This window comes from Mustela erminea, chromosome 5, assembly GCF_009829155.1.
Source record: "Mustela erminea isolate mMusErm1 chromosome 5, mMusErm1.Pri, whole genome shotgun sequence".
In the NCBI taxonomy this organism is placed as follows: domain Eukaryota; kingdom Metazoa; phylum Chordata; class Mammalia; order Carnivora; family Mustelidae; genus Mustela; species Mustela erminea.
The window spans coordinates 26,271,010-26,290,023 of NC_045618.1; the positions used below are offsets into that span (position 1 = coordinate 26,271,010).

Genomic DNA, 19,014 nt, shown 5'->3' on the forward strand with positions numbered 1-19,014 from the left:
GGCAAGATTTCATTGCTTTTGATGGCATATATATATATATATATATCACATCTTCTTTATGCATTCATCTGTTGATGGACATCTAGGTTCTTTCCATAGTTTGGCTAATTGTGTGCATTGCTGTTATAAACATTCAGGTGCACATGCTCCTTTGGAGCACCATGTTTGTATCTTTAGGGTATATACCCAGTAGTGCAATTGCTGGGTCATAGGGTAGCTCTATTTTCAGTTTTTTGAGGAAGCTCCACACTGTTTTCCAGAGTGGTTGCACCAGCTTGCATTCCCACCAACAGTGTAGGAGGGTTCCCTTTTCTCCGCATCCTCGCCAGCATCTGTCATTTCTTGACTTGTTAATTTTAGCCATTATGACTGGTGTGAGGTGGTATCTCATTGTGGTTTTGATTTGTATTTCCCTGATGCCAAGTGATGTGGAGCATTTTTTCATGTGTCTGTTGGCCATCTGGATGTCTTCTTTGCAGAAATGTCTGTTCATTTCCTCTGCCCATTTCTTAATTGAGTTATTTATTCTTTGGGTGTTGAGTTTGCTAAGCTCTTTATAGATTTTGGATACTAGCCCTTTATCTAATATGTCATTTGCAAATATCTTCTTCCATTCTGTCAGTTGTCTTTTGGTTTTGTTAACTGTTTCCTTTGCTGTGCAAAAGCTTTTGATCTTGATGAAATCCCAATAGCTCATTTTTGCCCTTGCTTCTGTTGTCTTTGGCGATGTTCCTAGGAAGAAGTTGCTGTGGCTGAGGTCAAAGAGGTTGCTGCCTGTGTTCTCCTCAAGGATTTTGATGGATTTCTTTCTCACATTGAGGTCCTTCATCCATTTTGAGTCTATTTTCATGTGTGGTGTAAGGAAATGGTCCAATTTCATTCTTCCGCATGTGGCTGTCCAATTTTCCCAGCACCATTTGTTGAAGCGGCTGTCTTTTTTCCATTGGACATTCCTTCCTGCTTTGTCAAAGATTAGCTGACCATAGAGTTCAGGGTCTATTTCTGGGCTCTGTATTCTGTTCCATTGATCTATGTGTTTGTGTTTGTGCCAGTACCATACTGTCTTGATGATGACAGCTTTGTAATAGAGCTCGAAGTCTGGAATTGTGATGCCACCATCTGTTATGCATTTTAAAGTATAGTAGGATCTCTCAGATACCATGCCTCTCATACCATTCTGAATCTTCTCATTGTTTAACTTTGTAATGTATTAATTTTTCATACCTGCTAAAATTCTATTGGTGAATACAGTTTGATATTCCCAGTTAGGTAGTAGAAAGGACAAGGTGTTATCATGAAAAACATTTTTAAAATGTGTCATTCCTGTAATGGTCAGTTATACTCATGCTTGGAGGAAAACTTACTTTAAACACTCAGTTTACAGATGTAGAAAACGAGCCACAGAAAATTTAAATTTTCACAAGGTGGTGTGGTGTTTGACTACTTCAGAGTCAAATTTATAAGATTATTAGACTTTGTGGATGCCTTTCTAAGTTCCTTTATCCTCTTATCACCAAACTCTTTTAAGAGGTGGAGATTTATATACCAATTGGAGTTCTGAAGTTGTGGTTCTGAGCTGTAGCACTAGTGTTCTTTTCATTTTTTTGAGAATATGAATTCTCAGACTGTCTACCTCAGTAATACATTTTTATCTGAGTGCATACAAAAATGGAATCTCACTGTTTGCCTTCTTTTATATTACTTATCAGGTGTGACACAGGTCTGAGGTGATAACAACTGTATCTTGATCTTTTAGCTCTTGTTGGCCCACTTGAGATTACACACTTACAGAAAGATTGGGAAAGACATAGGGGTTTAGCGTTGGCATCTATAGTTCTGGGACTGGGAGAGGTGGGATTAGCTGTAAACCTTATAATGGAATGTCAGAACCAAGTTAACTGGCCAAGTAGGAGCCCTAATATAGTTGAAATGGGACCCACAATAGTGCTCTCAATGTTGCGGTTGTCCATTCTATGTACCTCTTCCCTCCCAAATTCCTTCACCCGTTCCCCCATAACCTAGTATTCTTTTAGCTAGAGAATGGCATTTAAAAACACCTCTCTACTGACATGGTATAGATGGACTTACTTTAAGACTCAGAGACAGTATTTGCATTTTCAGGAGTTTGGAAAGATTATTTGTGATGATGGTGGTGATGGTGATGGTGATGGCGATGGTGATGATAAACTGAAGTCATTTTTTTTTTAAGATTTTATTTATTTATTTGAGATAGAGAGAGAGAGTGTGCATGCACACACAAAAAGGGGGAGGAGCAGAGAGAGGGAGAAACAGGCTCCCTGCTGAGCGGGGAGACTTAGAGGGCTAGATCATAGGAGTCTGGGATCATGACCTGAGCCAAAGGCAGATTCTTAATTCACTGAGCCACCCAGGTGCTCCCCCCCCACCCCCCGCCCATGGAAGTCATTGTTATCCAGAATTCCTTTAAGCCTCATTGCCAAAGTTAAGCCTCTGGGGAGTTGTGGGTGAACCCTGAGATTTTGCTCTAGTGAAGCTGCAGAATCCTGGCTGAGTCACCTCCTCAATCATGTTTTTAAATTCCCATCTTTCAAATGGGAATGAGAATACTAGATATTGATTAGATGCAAATGCTTATTACCATGCAATGTAATAGATATTAATACTTTTGTCTATGAGCATCAGCAGGAGGGGAGGCAAAGCTTAAAGGGACATTGGCGATGGAGTGGGGAGTGAGGCTACCTAATGCGTCATCTTCCCCAGTGGTACTCTTAGTTCAGGTAAAGGAAGGGGGCAATAAATTGGAGGGGCCAACAGCAAATGAGTTCCCACTTTTTCCTCAAAGGCAACAAAGATTAGAAGGGAGTTTATAAGCTACAAGAAGAGCCCTATTGTTTAACCTCATGAGCATGAGTTGGTATTACTTATTTCTCTTTTTTAAAAATTCATTTGCAGATATTTAAATATTTCTCAGTATATTTAAATTTCTCATGATAAAATAGATTTTAAGTGACCAGAATGACTTTTAGACATAAATATTAATTGAAAGGCAACACATAGAAGATTTTGGCATTCTTTCCTCCGTCAAACTGCAGAGGTTCCAGCAGTCATAGCAAACATTTAGGGAGCACCTACTACTTACTTCACAACAGTCTAACCACCCCTTTTGAGCCCCCATCATGATTTAGGTCCTATTATCAGCTCATCTTACACTTAGTGGGACTGAGGCACAGAGATGTTAAGTAAGACACCTTTCTGGATTACAGAACTGGTAAATGGCAGAGCCTCTTGGACAGCCAGGCAGTATGATCTTCTGGCTGTGTTGCCTCACTTAGCACATTTGCTCAGTGTTCTTTGGGGTCCCATTCCTCCTCCCTCTTGCGACCAGTCTGGGGCCAACTCATGAAGGATTGTCTTCTGTGGAGAGCTATAATCACTTGGAGCTTTCCCTCACTCTGCATCTTCTATTCTTGTCAACACTTACTGCCCCTATATTCCATCTATTCTAATCTATGTTTCTGTCACTGCCTATTTCTTGCTTGTTTATGAATGAATATAAATGGTTTCATTTGCTCTCGCAACTTTCTCAGTGCCACTCTCAGCTTTTACCTCTCTCAGGGAGTTAATGCAATTTCCGTTGTAACAGATGCCTATTTCCAGGAGTACCCTTGTCTTGGACAATCTTTTATCAGTCTTGACCAATTGACTACTACTTGCATCAATCTGTGGTTGTCTTCAGGTTCCAGGGGACATTTAAAATTGATTCTTCCTGTTGTAGTTTGGAATCTCATGTGAACATTTAATGTGTAAAATCCATTTAAATATAATAAAACCACCATTTCCAGGAACCATAGTTATCCAGTATACAATGAGTACCTACAGTGTACCAGGAACTGTGGCAGATACTGTGGGAAAGGGTGAAACTGGATTACCTGTAGACCCCTCTTTCCAAGGGCCAGTCCTCATTGAAAATGTTAAAGGATGCTCATGTCCTAAAAGTAGCAAATAACCTAACAGTATGTATATTCAGAGAAAGGTTATAGATCTTTTTCTCTCAGTTATTACATGTAAAATAATTTTTCATAATAGACCCCAGGCACTTAGTGAAAATTTGTATAAGACTATCTTCTATAAGAGATATTAATCAAATGACTGAGAAAAACCAAATGATTATTAGTAGGGTCCTTGTGGTCTCTGAGGCCTACCACTTCAACATGGTGGGTATTTTGTGTAAATCTTTAAACTCATTCCTTCTGGGATGGATTCCTGCTCTTTTACCTTTCCCAGAGGAATTGACGCCATGATGCCAACTCACCCAGGGTCTCATGAACACACATTGCAGCAAGCATAACTCCTCTGTTTTCTACTGGGTTTTTTGTTTGTTTGTTTGTTTGTTTTAGTTTTCTCCTCCAATTCTTCTAAAGTAAAACTTGCTGTCATAATTTTATGGTTTTAGAGAGGAATGGGTGCTTTGGTCAGTAAAGCATCTGACCTTATTTTGAGGCATCAATGATATATTTGATTCATTGAATGGCATTGGTGCTCACCTCTAGGGCCCAGAACCAGAACAGCAAACACAAAATTTGGCAGACAGAAAAATGAAAGATGTTTGTTAAGATTTATATGTAACGGGGAAGCAGTAAACTGGTGGCAGATTATACAGAAATGTTTTTATTACCTGTTTTATTCAGGTTTAGCATTGTGGACAGCTGCTAAGAAGTACTCACTTATGATACATCAATGCAGTCCCTTAACAGATAACTTGTTGGGAATTTTGGAAATGAAATTTGATTTATTTTTCTATTTGCAAGAGGGGCTGAATTTGTCTAATAGGAATCTTATTCTATATTAGATGTGCTTTTGGATGTCAAGTGTCAAAAAATAGACTTTCTTGCATTGAAACAACCTAATTTACTTTTTATCATGACAACTTTCCTTTTGTGTCCACAGTCAATAAGACAGGCTTTAAGCAGCATACTGAAAAGCAAAACTCAGCTATGTACCCTTAGGTTCATCAGTAGACAGACCCACCCTAGACCTATACTCTTCCCCCAGTGAGGCCACTCTGACAGGTGCCATTTCTTATCTGTGCATCTGGGTCATCTTCTCAGCTCCTGACTGCTAATTATTATTATTATTTTTTGGAGTATGAAATGTTTCTTTTTTATTATTTTTTAAATTTTTTAATAAACATATAATGTATTATCAGTCCCAGGGGTACAAGTCTGTGAATCACCAGGTTTACACACTTCACAGCACTCACCATAGCACATACCCACCCCAATATCCATAACCCCACCCCCCTTCTCCCTACCTCCCTCTCCCTGCAACCCTCAGTTTGTTTTGTGAGATTAAGAGTCTCTTATGGTTTGTCTCCCTCCCAATCCCATCTTCTTTCATTTATTCTTTTCCTACCCCTCAACCCCCCCACATTGCATCTCCACTTCCTCATATCAGGGAGATCATATGATAGTTGTCTTTCTCCGATTGGCTTATTTCGCTAAGCATGATACCCTCTAGTTCTATCCACGTCATTGCAAATGGCAAGATTTCATTGCTTTTGATGGCTGCATAGTATTCCATTTTGTATATGTACCAGATCTTCTTTATCCATTTATCTGTTGATGGACATCTAGGTTCTTTCCATAGTTTGGCTATTGTGGACATTGCTGCTATAAACATTCAGGTGCACATGTCCCTTCGGATCACTATGTTTGTATCTTTAGGGTAAATACCCAGTAGTGCAATTGCTGGGTCATAGGGTAGCTCTATTTTCAACTTTTTGAGGAACCTCCATGTTGTTTTCCAGAGTGGTTGCACCAGCTTGCATTCCCACCAACAGTGTAGGAGGGTTCCCCTTTCTCCACATCCTTGCCAGCATCTCTGACTGATAATTCTTGAATACTTGTTCTAAGAGGAGGAAGCCCATGGTTGAGTGGAGAAAACTAACCAAACAGGTCTGTGCATTGGTTTTGTGACAGAAGCAAGTAGAAGTGCAGTCTACATTATTGCCTTTTAGGCCATATACCTCTTTTAAGGGAATGAATGTGGTTGACCCCGTCACAGCTTACCCAGTGCATCTTTTCCACATTCCTTTATGCTGCACAGTTTATGAGTTTGTGATTCTTCCCAGATACACTCATTCTGAATTTATAGGAAATAAAGACACCCAAACAGGCAAGATATAATTAAAAAAGAATTGAAAACCGAACACAATAGCCCTATTTTATACTTTTTGAATTGTATCTTCCTCCTTTCACTCAGAAAATCACATCCTCTCCCCCTCTCTCCCCACTTCTAGCTTTTTCACTTACGTGTAACTCTTCATCCTTCTATCAACTACCCAGAGCTTAATCTTTTTTTTTGTGGTAAGATATACATAACGTGAAATTTGCTATCTTGTCCACTTTTAAGTGTAGAGTTCAGTGGTATTGTAGGTATTCACATTGTTTTGCAACCGTTACTGTCCACCACCCATCTCCAGAACTCTTTTCATCTTGCAGTGCTAAAACTCCACACCCATTGAACACCCACCCTCCTTTACTCCCTCCTTTAGCCTTTGGCAACCTCCAGTCTTCTTTCTCTCTGTGTGAATTTTACTACTCCATGTACCTCATAGAAGCAACTTAAAATGTATGTGTCTTTTTTGACTGACATATTTCACTTATTATAATATCCTTAAGGTTCATCCATATTGTAACGTGTCATTGTATTGTGTGTATGTATATACAAACACACATGCATATTTTAATTTTACATTTTATATTTATAATTTTAAGATTATAATGTTTTGATATCTTAAACCCCCCCCCCCCCCCTTTTTTTAATTGAGGAGAGACTGCTCCTCTGGGCCTAGCCAGTTCTTAGAGATAGCATAGGACTTAGCCAGGAGCATACCTTTGATATGCAGGCTAACCAATCCAGAGCCATAGTCCCTCTCTCTGGCCCTTACACTGCAGGAACCAATATTATTCTGCCTTAATCATCCCCAAACCACCAGAGATCACAGGAATTATTCAAACTATTCAATCCTAATTGTTTATCCTGCCTTGCTGTGTCTCTCCTGTGGAAACCCCATTTATGATCATGGTATAAGTGCCTTCTCCCTCTGCCTTTCCTTGGCTTCTGTCTTCTGATATGGTGGTATCTTTCCCATGTGACCCTGCAAGGCATATCTCCAGTCTCTAGGACTTGTGAATGTAAGGAACTTTGTTATCTGAGCATTTTGTCTTGTGGCTACATGTGACTGACCATCACATAAAAGAAAACAAAACAGTGAAAATCTTCCTTTCTAAGGCTAAATGATATTCCATATGAATACACTGCATTTGTTTTATCCATTTCTCCCTCCATGGATACTTGGGTTGTTTCCACCTTGTTGGTTTTTGTGCATAATAGTGCTATTAACATGGGTGTACAAATATATGTTTGATTTTAATTCCTTTGGGTATATCAGAAGAAGTGGAATTACTGGGTCATGTAATTCTATGTTTAAATTTTTTTTTTTTAAAGAAGTGTCATACTGTTTTCCACAGTGGCTGTGTCATTTTACATTCCCACCATGAGCAAGAGTTTCAGTTTCTCCACATCTTTGCCACCATTTGTTGTTTTCCATGGAAGTGAAGTGGTATTGTAGTGGAGATGAAATAGTATCTCATTGTGGTTTTGATTTGTACTCCTTTAATGACTGGTGCTGTTGAGCATCTTTTCATGTGCTTAATGGTCATTTGCATATCTTTGAAGAAATGTCTAAGTCCTTGACTGTTTTTAAATCAGGTTTTTTGCTTATTTGTTGTTGAGTTGCAGGAGTTCATTCTATGTTGTGGATTAACCATGTATCAGATATGTGATTTGCAAATATTCTTTCCCAATCTGTGGGTTGCCTTTCCTTTCTGTTGACTGTTTCTGATACACAGAAGTTTTAAATTTTGATGTAGTCTAATTTATTTATTTTTTGTTGCCTATACTTTTGGTGTCATATCTAAGAAATCATTGTCAACTGCAGTGTCATGAAGGTTTTATCCTATGTTTTATTTTAAGAATTTTGTAGTTTCTGGTTTAACTTTGGGTCTTTGATCCATTTTAGGTTAATTTTTATATTTAGTAACATAAGGGTCAAACCTACTTTTACATGCAAATATCCAGTCTACCCAACACCATTTGAATGGTCTGGCTTCCTTTGTCAAAGATTATTTGGGGCGCCTGGGTGGCTCAGTGGGTTAAAGCCTCTGCCTTCAGCTCAGGTCATGATCCCAGGGTCCTGGGATCAAGTTCCACATCATTGGGCTCTCTGCTCAACAGGAAGCCTGCTTCCCTTCCTCTCTCTGCCTGCCTCTCTGCCTACTGGTTGGTCTCTCTCTGTCAAATAAATGAATAAAATCTTAAAAAAAAATTGTCAGGGCCTTTTCTTGAGTTTTTGAATTATAAACCTTGAGCCACTTGTGAACAGTCTCTTTCCTGGGTTCCATTATCAGAGCCACTTTCTTAAAAGCTCCATTTACTTTAGCATGATGCTGCTTAAAAGGATATTTGCTTAGAACAGTTAATTTCCCGGTGCCCGAGTGGCTCAGTTGGTTAAGCAATTGCCTTCATCTCAGGTCATGATCCCGGAATTCTGGGATCGAATTGTGCCTTGGGCTTCCAGCTCCACGGGGAGTCTGCTTCTCCCTCTGACCTTCTCCCCTTTCATGCTCTCTTTCACTGTCTCTCTCTCAAATAAATGAATAAAACAGTTAATTTCCCCCTAGTTTTGTGTGCACACGTGTGCATCTATCTGTATGTGTGTGTGTGTGTGTGTTTGTGTGTGTGTGTGTTTTCCAAACTGTTATCCCTTAAAACCTTCATTGCACTAATGCACTTAATACTGATTTAGTACTTCCCACTTCAAGTTGTTAAGGCTTTATGTCTCTAGGTCTTTTTTTTAATTTAATGAGATTAAGAGCTCTGGAAGCCTAAACTCTAATACCATAAAATAACCAAAAAAGTCTCTTGCAAAAAGTAGGTTCTCAGTTGATTGACTTAACACAGCCTTCTGTATGACATCACCAAAGGTTATGTGGTATCTGGAAACAGAAAACTTGCTGAATCCAGTGAAGTTGAAGAAACGTGCTACTTACTATTTATAGTAGTTAAAAAATCTGTCTAAAATGAAGAACAGTCCTTTTAGGAAATGTAACCACCATATACATAATACATAGAATGGTGTTGGTTTGTTTTCCAAAATGCCAACAGCTCTTTGAAGCTAATATAATTTGGTTATCCTGACAGATGTTAGAGTAGTTGGCTCAAATTCATAATCATTGTTTTCATTTTCATAGAAGTCTGGAAAATGGCTTGGGCTACAGACTGCTGGGTATGCAATTTATTGAGACTGTAAGCTCACAAGTGTCGCTCATAGTTCCGAAAGTAGAGTGCGGAAGTCCAATTTGTGAATGATAGGTTATTTAGTGAAACTGAAGGAAGCTTATCGAAATAATTGCAGATACAAATACTCTAATATCTGAAATGATTTGTTTCATATGCAAAGGTTCAGAGTCTTGTTCCTGTTCCTCTGAGGAAGAAATATTCTAAAATTGGTGATGTCATTCCCTTTATCAGTTGCTAAGTGCAAAGAAGGGAACCTCCTTCTTTCCAAAAGGCATGAACCTCTGACTCAGATGTTGGCCAGCTCTGCAATCTCATTATTGGTCTCTGCCAAGGAAAGAGAAACTGGTTTTCTTTAAGGGGAAATTAACTAATTTCACCTCTGATGCACAATGTTGGATTACAATATCTCACCTATAAATTTTATGCCATCGTGGTTGAAACTGTAATTCTTTGACTTACGAAAGTGTTATTCATTTATTAATTATAGGATTTTAAATTTGTGATACATTACATTTCTTTAGGTTTTACAGTAACAATAATCAATATTCCTTATTCTTCTTTGATGCGTGCACTCTCCAGATCTTAGCTTTGAGTCATTTTGTTAGGCAGAACAATTAGTTAGGCAGCCAGGTGATGGCTAACCATCTCTGATATTACTCATCACTGGGAGGCTTGGCTTTATAGAAAATGTTGGCAATAAGTTGCTTATGCAGTGTTTTCTGTCATTTAACATTTATCATCTTATATTTTCTTTGCCATTTAATCAGCTTAACAAATATTGCAGGATATCTTTACAGTCATCTATTCCTGGCAACTTGCAGGGTATAAATGCCCTATTTTCCAAGAATTTGTTAAATACAAGTAAGAATTTCTCATCCTTTGAGAATTTTAAAAAGGAAGATGGGCAGGATTTGAATTGCAACTGCAAGGCAAATCCAAAAGAAAAATCCACCCCTTTCCCACATACCCATGAGGTGTTAGTGCATGAGTCAAAGGAGGTTGAATACTTCTTTCCTCCATCTCTCTGACACAAGGTGTTAACACACATGTATTTTTCTCCACAGTAAAACCAACTGTAATTGACGTTGACATCTATGTTAACAGCATTGGTCCTGTGTCATCAATAAACATGGTAAGAAGCTCTTTTCTTCTCTGATCTGATGACCTTAATATTAGTTCTTACATTCTTGTTGTAACTTTCTGTTTGAGATTAATCATGCAAGTTTAAACTCACAACTGACTTCTTAAATCAATAGCATTGATTGGTAGTTTAAATATTGAAAATGATTAAGAAAAATCATGCAGTGGAGTTTGTGATGCTAAGTGAGATGTTAGTGAGACATGGCTCTTAAAAGACATCTCACACTCCACCTTCTCCACACATGTATTTAATGCACATAGATTTTCAGGCAAGATTCTTTGCAGTTGTGCAGTCATTGGCTACTTCTGGTTTCATTACTATTAGGGATAAATATAAATGACAGATTTTTAACTTTTGGTTCAGTTTTTCAAGACCCCAAAGAGCTGCCTTTTAGTGTTTCTTAGGAAAGGATCTGAAATTACCCAGATTATACTTTGCTCTTCAGTTTGAACTCTGGGGGTAAATAAACTGCCTTATTTTTATTTATTTATTTATTTTGGCAGGAGAAAGTGTGGTATCAAGTAAGTGATTTTCCTGAGTAGGGTATTCTCACAGATTTAGAAGGGAAATGAGCTCCAGAAGTAACTGCAATGTGAAAGAAGGCCTTCCCTGTAAAAAGTGCTTAGCTATGAGCAAAGTGTTGGAATGCTGGAGTATATTAGCATAAAAGTGTCCCAGGAGGTGCTGCAGGCTGGTGTCTTGGCTCCAAGTGGAGTGTGCAAGGTTTCAAGAGCATGTATTGGCATTTGTGGACCCAGTGATGGCAGGAACTCTTGTATGCTGGGGGCCTTCTTTGTACTTTACTGCTGCACACTGGCTCCTGGATTTGCAGGGAGTGGGGTGAGGCTGAGGGTGGGGAATTGCCAAAATGCTGACTTAGATGCTGTCTTTTCATTGCAATGTTCTGTGGTTAGAAATAATCCCTCCAGAATTAGTAGCAAAAATCAGTTCTTTTCATTGCCAGATATTAAAAGTGTTCATCTTTTCTTTGATGATATAAAGTTTTCTATGTAGGGGTAAAATTATATTTATGGGTAACTCACTTAAAAAAATGTCATCCATAAATTGAGGATGGGGCACTGGCAAAATGGTGGGTATTAAGGAGGGCACGTATTGCATGGAGTACTGGGTGTGGTGCAAAAACAATGAATACTGTTATGCTGAAAAGAAATTTTAAAAAAACATGGTGAAATGAATAAAAAAGAATTCAGTTCACACAGCTTATGGGCTGCAGATTGTAAAATGTAAATTGTAAATGTAATATTTCCTTTCCTTGATAAGTAATGAATCAGTTGACCGAATAAAGACTGTAATCACTTCTCAGTTCATTTGTTTCTTATTCTGGAGTTTTATTTTCTTACATCAGTTTCACATTATTCATTACCCTTAAGTCTAAGACTAATTTATACCCAACACTAAAAAAGAAGTGCCTCCATAGAGATATAGTTAACAAAATTATTTTAGAAAGAGATACTTGTATTTGTATATTGTAGGGATTTTCATGAACTCCTATAACTTTAAGATCTACTCATTGCCCAGGATTAAGCTTTGCTATTGGAATTGATAAAAATTTCTGTCTGGAGGTCATAGCTTCAGAGGAAGAGGCAAAGTAAGTGACAGTCATGTACAGAATGATAAGGACTCTGCTAATTGGCAAACACCCTCTTGGGAAAGCTGGCAACATTTGGAATAGATTTCTCTGAGGAGGCCTCAATCTGAAGCTTGATAGATAGGCAGGTGTTTACCACATGGGATGGCGAAGTCCTCAAAAGATGTCGGGAAGACAGGTGTGTCTGATTGGGGGGATGAGGGGCTAGTGTGCTGTTTGAAAAGGCAAGGGAGTGGGATATGGTTGGGGAGCACTTGGACCTTCCTGGGACTGAGGCCTGAAACGTTTATGAAGAGTTGGGTTTCATCCTTAGTCAGACGTTGGCATTTGAGAAGTGTATTGACCCACTTCCATCTAAGATATGTATGGGTCAAATTTCCTAAGATTGGTTCATATCCATCAAGATCTCTAGTTAGACCCTTTCCTCCATTTTAAAGAGAGAGAGAGTAAGTGAGAGAGAGTGAGAGAGAGCTCGCAATTGCATGGCATACAAATGACAGTGATTTAAGTGGTGCATAAACAGTGTATCTTGGAACACTGAAAAAATAAAGTTAAATTTAAAAAAAGAAAAAAAAATCATTATTTAAAATAATCCACTTTGATCCCTCATCAAGAGGGGATGAATGATATTAAAATGGTCTGAGGTGTTGTAAGACCTGAGAAAAATTCATGAGCATCAAAACCATATATGTTCTGTAGCAGACACACCAAAATACTACTGTTATATTTTTAATAAATGAGATTAAGTAGATAGCTTTTCCAGTTAACCTCTCACTTAAAAAAAAAAAAAAATAGCCCAGGGGCGCCTGGGTGGCTCAGAGGGTTAAAGACTTTGCCTTTGGCTCAGGTCATGATCCCGCAATCCTGGCATTAGACTCTCTGCTCGGTGGGGAGCCTCCTTCCTCCTCCGTCTGCCTGCCTCTCTGCCTACTTGTGATCTCTGTCTGTAGGTGAATAAATAAATTCTTTAAAAAAAAATAGCCTGAATATTGTGAAATTCATTTGGTCCAATTTTTCTTTCTTTCTAGGAATTATCTACTGCAGTGAAAGGGTAGACCAATAAATGTTGGTTGCCTTTTATTTTTAAAAGTGAAGCAAGTCCCTTCAAAACCCTCAGATTGCTTTAATAAAATCACTTCAAAACTGTTAAAAAAAAAAAAAAAGTGAAGCAAGTATCTAAGCACCACTGGGCAAGCTGAACGATAGGAAATGCATTGCTCTGGAAATAATGGCATGTTTATAGACCGTTCTCAGCAGAACTAGAGTTGTCTAGACTATCTCCCTATTTCCAAGATAAATATTAATGTACTACTAACTTATGTCAGTTAAGCAAAGCATAAAGGGTAGGCAAAGTTTTGATAGAGAGATAGCCAGGCAGGCAAAGGCTTATTTATGGATATATAGCTCAATTAACCAATCTAGGTATATACAGGTACATTTGAATATTCAATTTGTATGTTCTCTGGGATGAATTTCTCTATTTCCTTTTTTTGTTTGTTCAGTAAACATTTGACATACAACTATTGTGTGTCATGCAAGGTGCTGAGTGCAGGTTAAGACAAAGATGAGTGAGAGGAGTAAGTTTAGATTCATAAACAAACTATTATGGTACATGGGGGGCCAGAGCAGAGATAGATTCAATGCCAAGTGTCCCAGAAGGACAAATATCTCATAGCCCCGAGGGATGTTTCAAGAGGTTCATGAATCAAGAGCTTCTGAATTACTTTCTTTTTAAATTAAATGTTTAATTTTTAGAAAGACTTATTTTTTTAGAGCAGTTTTAGGTTCATAACAAAGTTGAGAGGAAGGTAGAGAGATTTTTCATATACCTCCTGCCTTCACACATGTGCAGCTTTACCCCTCATGAATATCAACCCCCTCATCCAGAGAGGTACATTTGTTACAATCAGTAAATCTATACTGACTTATTTATCACTGAAACATTCTAGTTTACATTAGGGTTCACTCTTGGTAGTGTACATCTGTGGATCTGAACAAATGTCTGAAGATGTATCCACCATTATAGGATCATACAGAATAGTTTCACTGCCCTCAAAACCCTGTTGGTGAAGCTGCTTCTTAAAGGATGAGCATTTCTAACTTGGAAATTTCCAAACTTCTAAATTCTTTTTAATAGAAATTGTGCATCATTTATTTCAAGACTAGGAATCTGAAGATCAGGAGAGTATGCACATTTATTTTTGAGTGTTCCCCGTAAGCAGCATTTTAGGAAAAGAACAAAGAAAACTAATGCTTTGATACCTACACTGTGGTATTGACCTCATCTCCTTTGATCATCACAAGGTCATGGTAGAGAAGATACTGCTCTTTCCACATAGTATGTTTGTAACGATTATGTAAAGCTCTTGAAGATGGAGATCCCAGAGCAATGATTCCAACTATGATCAAATGCACTTCTGTAGTCAATATTGAAATACAGCAGTAGAACTTACGGAGTTTCAGCTTTAACTTAGAAGTTGAGAAGATGAGGTCTCAGAGTGAGAGTAATGTTAGAATTATTTTCCTTTTCTTTAAAAAAATAAATAATAGACTTTATTTTTTTAAAGCAGCTTTAAAAATATTTTTTCAGCTTTGTTGTGATAGAACTGACATGTAACAGTGTTTAAGTCTATAGTTTACAACTTGGCAATTGGATATATGTATATTGCAAAATGATTATCACAATAAGGTTGGTTAACACCTCCATCACCCCACATAGTTCTCCCCCTTTTTTTGTGATGAGAACCCTTTAGATCTGAACAACTTTCAAATATATAATACAATAGTTTAACTATAATCAGCATGCTGTATGTTAGATTCCCAGAACTTATTCATCTTGATGCTGCAGGTTCGTACAATTTGACTGGTACATCTTTCCATTTCCCCCACTCCCAGACCCTGACAGCCATGATTCTACTCTGTGTTTCTATGATTTCCATTTCTTTAGACTCCACATATAAATAATATCATACAGTATGTGTCATTCTCTGACTCACATCATCTAGCATAATTTTAAATTTATAGAAAAATTGGGCAGAAATCACAGAGAGTTCCCATATGCCCCCCCCAACACACATACATACAATCCCTTTTCCTATCATTAACATCTCTCATTAGTATGGAACATTTGTTACAATTGTTAAAAGCATATTGATATATTATTATTAGCTGAAGTCTGTAGTTTATATTAAGGTTCACTTTTGGCGTTGTACATTCTATGGGTTTTCAGCAATGTATGGTGGCATTTATCCTCCATTGTTGTAGCACATAAAATATTTTCACTGTCCTAAAAATCCTCTGTGCCCCACCTGCTCATCCCTATGCTCTAACCCCCAGCAACTACCAACACTTTTCCTGTCTCCGTCGGTTGCCTCTTTCAGAAAGTCCTACAGTTGGAATCCTAGATTATGTAGCCCTCTCAGACTATTTTCTTCACCTTTGTTTTAAAGAGAACCAGTGCCAAGTCATCTCAGGAAATCCAAGACACATAGTGATAGAGTCAAACGTGATGTGACTGTAATATCTGGTTGTGATGATGTGTTGCCCAGAAATGAAGGGGCTGTTGTACAAGTCCTGAGGGCAGGGAAAACATCACCAAAGTATGCTCCATGGCTTAGAATTATAAGACCTGGGGGAGGATGTGCAGCCAGGAGGAGAAGGGGAGAACATGGGCCCATGAAGCTCCTCATGATATCTATGAACCTCATCCCATCTCCTCTTGCTTTTGGCTATAGTTTTAAGAGGTGAAGCTAGGTGAGCATGTGGAATCATGGAAGCCCAAGAGGGAGGAAGGTGAGTGAATTCCATTACAGAAAAGTCTGATATGACTACAGGATGCCCATTGCTCATTAAAATTTTTCTGAAGGCATCTAAGCTCAGGAAAGTTCAAAGGAAGCGAAGCCTGCAGTGCCCCGAAGACACCCTTGTTTTGGTTTTCTTTGTATTTATCCTGCTTAGGGTTTGTAGCAGTTTTGCATCTGTACTTTGATACCTTTCATCAGATTAAAAAAAATATATTGGCTGATATTTCTTAAATCTGGCTTCTGCACTATTCTTTCTCCCTCTTCACTCTCTAATACTCCAGTCACATGCATGTTTAACATTTCTCCTACATTCCACTTGTCCTATATGTTTGTGGTCTTTTTGACATTCCTTTGCTCCAAGCTTCAGTCAGTGGAAAGGCTTCCAGCCTACCTTTCAGCAAACCATCACTCCTCATCTGTGTCCAGTTATCTCCAAAAACCATCTGTTGAGTTCTTAATTTCATCTCTAAAATTTTAATTTGATTGTTTCTAAGTTAGTTCTCTGGTGAAATTCTCTGTCTTGCAATCTATTTCCTTGAACACATTAATTATTAAATGTGGCTGATAGCTGTAGGATCTGGCTATATGTGGCACCAGTTTTATTGCCTGTTCTGTTGATAGGTCCCATTTTCTGATGTGCCTGATAATTTTGATTATGTGCAGAAATTTGCAGAGGCTTCAGGTGATGTTGTCTCTCATGTCTGGATGTCACAGCTGGTGTGGTCTGGTCTGCAATCTTCCTGAGGTACTGTTGGGCTCTGTTTTTCTCCTACTCCAGGGCATACCTCCCCAACGGTCTCAAGTGAGGTCCTGGGATGCTTCCCAGGGCCACTCTAAATGGATCCTAAACTTTAGTTTTTATAATTTAATAATTTATAAATTTATGATTTTGACCAGAAAATGCCAACAGTTTTGCTCTTCTTTTTAAGCCATTTTAATGACTGCTTTTTAATTTCTTCTCTATGTGGCTTAATCAGTAAATGTATTGAGGGCAAATGAACGTTGTATGGCTTACTTCCCCACTATTTGTTTTCTCTGAAATCTTAACCTCTCATATTAGGACTCCTTGACTTCCCCAAACTCCAGTTTTGCCTCAAGCTCTACTGGGTTCTGTATTCTTAGCAGCTGCTCTACACCCAGCTCCTCCACATCACGCACCACACTGCCAGGAAATAGGTTCTGAGGAGATGACTGCAAGTGGGAAATCTGGTCTATCATGGCTAGTCCACTTTCTCACCTCCTCAAATTGATTATTATTATTTTTGTCTTTAAAGAGGGAGGGAGGGGATGGAGGGGCAGACAGAGAGAGAAAGAGAACCTTAAGCAAGCTCCATACCCAGCATGGAGCTGGACATGGGGTTTGATCTCACTACTCTCAGATCATGACCTGAGCCCAAATCATCAGTTCAGCACTTAACTGACTGAGCCACCCTAGTGCCCCAAATTGAGTTTTTAAATGTGCATTTTAATTTGATTTTTATATGTGTATTTTATCTAGCTTTTTTGTATGTTCTTAGTGAGAATGTTGGTCTAGGACAGGCAATTTCCATCATTGTCATCCACATTTGGTTTGAAATTTTAAGATTTCTAATAATCAGCAAGGAAGTGATTTGGGGCCAAGAGGGAGACCCTAATGAAATATTACTGTAGGGTTTTTTTTTTTTTTCTTGTTTTAGTGACCTCCCTGATTGCCTTCAGATTAGTGAAAAAGAGGAAGTTTTTTAGAGTCTAGTGTCTATGATTTCCCTATATAATGACTCTCCAAGAGAAATTAGAGGAAGTTAATGATGTCTTTCTTATAGCAATGTTAGCTTTAGAAGATTAGAACACTTGTCTGTTATGTGTTGTTTAAAAGGAAGGTCTTACAGATGTGGTTTCAATATTCTTTTAATAAGTGAAAAATAATACTTCACACATAAAGCTTGTGCATTTGAGATCTGGTTCATCACATGACAAAAAGCCATTTTCAAGCTAACAGCAGTAGAAATAATAGTATATAAAACATAAACTTTATTAAATAAATCAGTAGAATATACTGGAGAGCGGGCACCTGGTTGGCTCCGTCAGAAAAGCATGTGATTCCTGATCTTTGGGTCTTGATTTTCAATCCCCATATTGAGTGTAGAGATTACTTATACAAACAAAACTTTAAAAAAAGAAAAAGAATACACTGGAGGAGCCACACAGTGTAAATGATGATGATTTCTGGGATTTAGAAAATAATCTCCAAGATTGAGAAAGATGATGACATTTAAAGACTTTTTCAACTTGGGATCCAGCAAGCCTCATTCTGTAGCAGGTATCCACTCGACTTTGAGCCCTGATGCCAACACCCACTTCTCTTTTTGATTTCCCTAGTATTCGGTCCAGATGCCCTGATAAGTGTGTATCAGATGAATGAAGGGACAAAAATCATTTCGCTCTCTGTTTGTCCACATACATACCTGTTAGTAGATATTTATGTGTGAACAGATACACATCTTTCACACTGCAAACTTTGCCATGCCTTTAGGTTACAATTTTATTAGTTACTAGATTAATTTCTCTTTCTCTAAAAATATTAGCTAACACTTTTCCAGTGTTTCCACTGTTGTAAGAAATTAGTCCTAATAATAAACCTGTGGAGGACATTGATATCATCACCCAAGCTTATGGCTAATGGAAATAAAGTTGTAACCCTCATGTCCTATCTCAAAGGCTATCCATCTGGAAGGTGGTAGAACAATCACTCACTCTTTGAAGTAAAAAGGTCAGTGTGAGCTATTCTAATAGATGGATCTTAAATGTAAAATCAGTGCATTTTAAACTTATACTCTATGTCTTGTTTTCTTTGTCCTCCTGTTTCTTGGAACTTTTCACCATTTTATACAAATGTTATTAGAGGTACTCCCTGGTAGGATGGGACATTCATGTGCATTGTGTGAATAGATGTGAACTTTTCAGTGATGTAAGAACAGTGTAATATCTGTAATGATAATAAAGCATCTGTCCTTTGTTAGTGGTGATCTTGCACACAAACTCCTTCAAATGTATGAATAGCTTCTTATTTTTTTCATCTTGCACTTTTCCATTTCTGTTGTGTATTTCACAATTGGTATCTGTCATTCTTCACAATATGG

The 19,014-nt window shown here is 38.1% G+C and overlaps 1 protein-coding gene across 3 annotated transcripts in view; it reads left to right on the top strand.

Annotated features, from left to right (window-relative positions):
• GABRG3 (gamma-aminobutyric acid type A receptor subunit gamma3) overlaps positions 1-19,014 on the top strand; it is a 668,605-nt gene that overhangs the window by 37,828 nt on the left and 611,763 nt on the right. For all 3 annotated transcript variants that reach the window (XM_032342305.1, XM_032342306.1, XM_032342308.1), the window contains one exon: positions 10,407-10,474. In XM_032342305.1, the coding sequence (XP_032198196.1) occupies positions 10,407-10,474 (68 nt within the window). The remainder of the gene's footprint in view (positions 1-10,406; positions 10,475-19,014) is intronic.